This window comes from Mastomys coucha, unplaced genomic scaffold, assembly GCF_008632895.1.
Source record: "Mastomys coucha isolate ucsf_1 unplaced genomic scaffold, UCSF_Mcou_1 pScaffold20, whole genome shotgun sequence".
NCBI lineage: Eukaryota > Metazoa > Chordata > Mammalia > Rodentia > Muridae > Mastomys > Mastomys coucha.
The window spans coordinates 36,429,825-36,433,892 of NW_022196903.1; the positions used below are offsets into that span (position 1 = coordinate 36,429,825).

The 4,068-nt window shown below is 40.9% G+C and overlaps 1 protein-coding gene across 2 annotated transcripts; it reads left to right on the forward strand.

Annotated features, from left to right (window-relative positions):
• Positions 1-291: 291 nt before the first annotated feature.
• On the forward strand, positions 292-3,822 carry LOC116098795 (anionic trypsin-2-like). 2 transcript variants are annotated; one of them, XM_031381665.1, is made up of 5 exons: positions 292-412; positions 1,022-1,181; positions 2,595-2,848; positions 3,242-3,378; positions 3,625-3,822. In XM_031381665.1, the coding sequence occupies exons 1-5, from the start codon at positions 373-375 to the stop codon at positions 3,772-3,774; spliced, it is 741 nt and encodes a 246-aa protein (XP_031237525.1). In that variant the 5' UTR covers positions 292-372; the 3' UTR covers positions 3,775-3,822. The 2 variants fall into 2 exon arrangements, with proteins under 2 accessions (XP_031237525.1, XP_031237527.1); XM_031381667.1 differs by having other exon boundaries at positions 373-412; positions 2,595-2,852; positions 3,246-3,378; positions 3,625-3,774.
• The last annotated feature ends 246 nt before the right edge of the window (positions 3,823-4,068 follow it).

The following is a 4,068-nucleotide window of genomic DNA, read 5'->3' on the forward strand; positions in this document are numbered from 1 at the left end:
TCAAAGTTACTAATGCAATTTACACTCATGAAGAGATATCTAAGAATCCCATAGAGTATTTGTTCTCTAACACCTATGAATTTATTCTATTAAAGCAGAGTACTGTAGACAAAGGCTAGACTAACACCATTTCTCTTGGTCTAGCATCCTTTCAAGAATCAGCTGTTTCTCTCCTTCTTCCCTGAGAAGAAAATTTTCCTTGACACCTGAAATCCAAAAACAAGTGATGTAAGAATGTAGGAAAAGGAAAATACAGCTGTGTTTGCTCAGGAAATATCAATGATATCCCACCCCCACCTTGAGAGGCAGAGTTCTCCCTCCTCAAGGATATAAAAGTCTGTTTTTCTTCAGTGTTCATTACCTTCTTCCACCATGAATGCACTCCTGATCCTGGCCCTTGTGGGAGCTGCTGGTGAGTTTCATGTCATGTATGGTCCCGTTTTTCTAATTATAAAACATGGGTTCCTCCTTCACAATTGTCTCTCCTACCTTAACTCTGGTGTACATATTTCTTATCCAGCATCCTATTTTCCACTTTTATTATCTCTCAAACTTTATGTTATACCAGTCTCTGTCAATACACTTTCTATAATATCTCATTGTTGAATTCAGAGCCTTGATTAGAGGCTGAAATGGAGGCCAGAGGGCAATTTTCTCAGCAGCAACCAATTTGGGATTCCAAAAGCATAGTTATTGATGAATAGCAGAGAGAAGCAAGCAATGGAGTAGACAACTATATTATAATTGGATCCCACTTAATTCATTCTTTTGTCAATTCTTTTATTTTTCCTAGAACTCTGAAGAGTGTTGGGCCCACCAGCATCTAGTTACTTGTCCTCCATTCCTTTTCTCAGGCATACATCACATCCTGTGTTGCCTACTGGGGATGCTGTTCTCCTTCTTTCACTTAGTCAATTTACTCAGAAAATAATACTAAAAAAGTAGGAGAGTGATATGGATTTGAGCAATCTACCCTTCAACATCTTGATGAATTTAATTCTCCTTTATATCTCTACTCTAGTTGCTTTCCCTGTGGATGATGATGACAAGATTGTTGGAGGCTACACCTGCCAGAAGAACTCTGTCCCCTACCAGGTGTCCCTGAACTCTGGCTACCACTTCTGTGGAGGCTCCCTCATTAATGACCAATGGGTTGTGTCAGCAGCTCACTGCTATAAAACGTGAGTGATGGTTACCTTAGAACAGTGCCACTAGACTGGGAGATCATTACATCAGGCATGTGTATAGGCAAGTGATAATGCTGGAGGGGGAAGTGAATCACATGAAGGAAAGAAAATTCTGAGAAAAGCTCATGTTCACAGCCTTTGGATGAACACTGACACATAAGGTTTCACCATCAAACATACACACACACACACCAAACAAACAACCAAATATGAAATAGAAAGAAGAATACATCTTGAAAGAAATAAAGGGTAAATTTCTCAATATCAAAGCAAATGAGGAACTAGAAATGATTTTTCACAACTGGTACAGGTTTTTTATAGCAATAGATTGCATCAGAGATTTCAAATTACAGCTGTTGTTTTTAATACTCTATTATGGGATGAGTAATACTCTCCCCAAAATGGACACTCTGCCTGTGTGCAGGTGAAAAAAAATATATAAACATTATTAAGACATGGACTGTTCAGTCATATATTCTAAATTGTGAGTCATTAGTTTTGGAGTTGTGATTAAGAGAATGAATGTCTCACATGGTCTCATATGTGTGAACTGTGAAAGTTCACATATTGATTCTTGTTTTTTAAATTGAATAGCACAGCTCTCATTTCAAAAACAAATGAGCATTAAAATCTGTTAAAAAAAAAAACCCAAAAACAAAAGAACCCAAAATCTCAATTTTTTTGAGTTTACCAAAGAAGACTCTGGAGCCAGATGCTGGGGTGAAATCTTAACATCTCAGAGAGGAAGAAAGCACCCAGCTGACTTGCTTTACAATTAACATCCCAAAAGGAAGTCTTTCTAAGCATCATATCAAAATCCTGTCAGACTCTAGGTCCCTCCCTTCTACTTCCTGTGTGTATCTCTATCTGTCTTCCTGACTCTGTCTTACTCTCTGTTTTTTTCTCTATGTTTACTCCCTGTCAACAGGTTGCTTGTTCTGCCACTTGACTTATGTTTAATGTTACTTAATTATGATTACAATGAACAGAAAACTCTGAGATTGAATGTGTGTGTTAGGGATTAGCACACCACACCTAAAGACAGGATTTTCCAGTGTACAACTCAATTTTGGGATTCATGTTGTGATCAAATATCCTGCAAGTTTCTGTGTGTACTGAATAATGAGACAGTGCCCGGAAAGAGTTTCAAATAACCTCTTATGTCTTATGTCTATTTGGGGGTAGTATATTAGAATAAAGAGCAGTCTACATGCAGTCCTTACCTCATCACCTGTACACCATCACTCTCTCTCTAAAAATCAAATGGAGACCGTGACAAACAAAACTCTTCACTATCCATATTTTTTACCACAATGAAATGGTCGCAATCACAAAAGAATGAGGGGCTTGACAAACTTGTCTTGAATCAGAGAGTAACAGATTGTGGCATTCCTCTCTTCCCAACAGCCGCATCCAAGTGAGACTGGGAGAGCACAACATCAATGTCCTGGAGGGCGATGAGCAGTTTGTCAATGCCGCCAAGATCATCAAGCACCCAGACTTCAATAGGAAGACCCTGAACAATGACATCATGCTCATCAAGCTCTCCTCCCCTGTGACTCTTAATGCCAGAGTGGCCACTGTGGCTCTGCCCACCTCCTGTGCACCTGCAGGCACCCAGTGCCTCATCTCTGGTTGGGGCAACACCCTCAGCTTTGGTGGTGAGTCTACTCTCTCTCTCTCTCTCTCTCTCTCTCTCTCTCTCTCTCTCTCTCTCTCTCTCTCTCTCTCTCTCCTTTTCTCTGTATTTTTTGTATATTCCATTATCACTACCATTCCTGAAATTATGCCACTGGTTTCTAAATGGTAAATATATTATAGATACACAGTACATTTAGGTCCTGCAAAAGATCCAAGAGAAATTTGCACAGCAAATGAGCTGATCAAGAGAATCTGGTCAGGCACATGCAGAATGTACTATTATTTTTCTAGGAAGGATATTAGCAGTCAGAAAGCCATTCTTAGTGGAACTTAATGTCATAGGCAGCAGTCTATTGCTCGCCAGCTTGTTCAACACTGCATACAGAAGTCTTCCTTTTTCCCTTTCCTCACAGTCAGTGAACCAGACCTGCTCCAGTGCCTGGATGCCCCACTCCTGTCTCAGGCTGATTGTGAAGCCTCCTATCCTGGAAAGATCACTGAGAACATGGTCTGTGTTGGCTTCCTAGAGGGAGGCAAGGATTCCTGCCAGGTAACTGCCACCCTCCACTTGTTCAGACCTCTGTTCTGGGAGTGGACCTTCAAAGCCTAGTGGTGTGAGACAGAAAGTGTGCTGTGGTGTTATGGTAAATGAGGAATACAGGGATCTCCTTTGGATTTCAACACATTAGTGAGGATATCAGATGGGCTGTGAAGAAAAAGAAATGGAAACATGAGTTTACTATATGCAGCCCTATTTCACATGCCCTTTCTAATCCACTGTGTTCCTCTTTCCCAGGGTGACTCTGGTGGCCCTGTGGTCTGCAATGGACAGCTCCAGGGTATAGTCTCCTGGGGCTATGGCTGTGCCCTGCCAGACAATCCTGGTGTGTACACCAAGGTCTGCAACTATGTGGATTGGATTCAGGACACAATTGCTGCCAACTAGAAATTCCCAATCCCTCTACAGTCACTATACCAATAAAGTGAAATATTCATTACTGCCTTTGTTTCTGCTTCATTTCTTTACTCTTTAAGCTTTAAGGGTAGTTTTCATTTTAAATCATTCTTCCTTTCAATTGAGAGTTCCTTTTTTGTTGTTGTTGTTATAAAGGAGATTTATTTGGGGGAAGGAGAAGGAGAAACGGGATAGAGACAGGCAGGCAGGAGCAAAGCAATGAAGACATAGAAGGGGGTGCAGAGAAGGGCAGAAAGAAGGCAGGAAGCCCTGGGAGGGGAGAGA

Excerpts from the sequence above, each read along its gene's own strand:
- LOC116098795 (XM_031381665.1), top strand. The coding sequence starts at position 373 with ATGAATGCACTCCTGATCCTGGCCCTTGTGGGAGCTGCTG. Across the intron at positions 1,182-2,594 it reads GCAGCTCACTGCTATAAAAC|CCGCATCCAAGTGAGACTGG; the intron begins GTGAGTGATGGT and ends TCTTCCCAACAG. Across the intron at positions 2,849-3,241 it reads CAACACCCTCAGCTTTGGTG|TCAGTGAACCAGACCTGCTC; the intron begins GTGAGTCTACTC and ends CTTTCCTCACAG.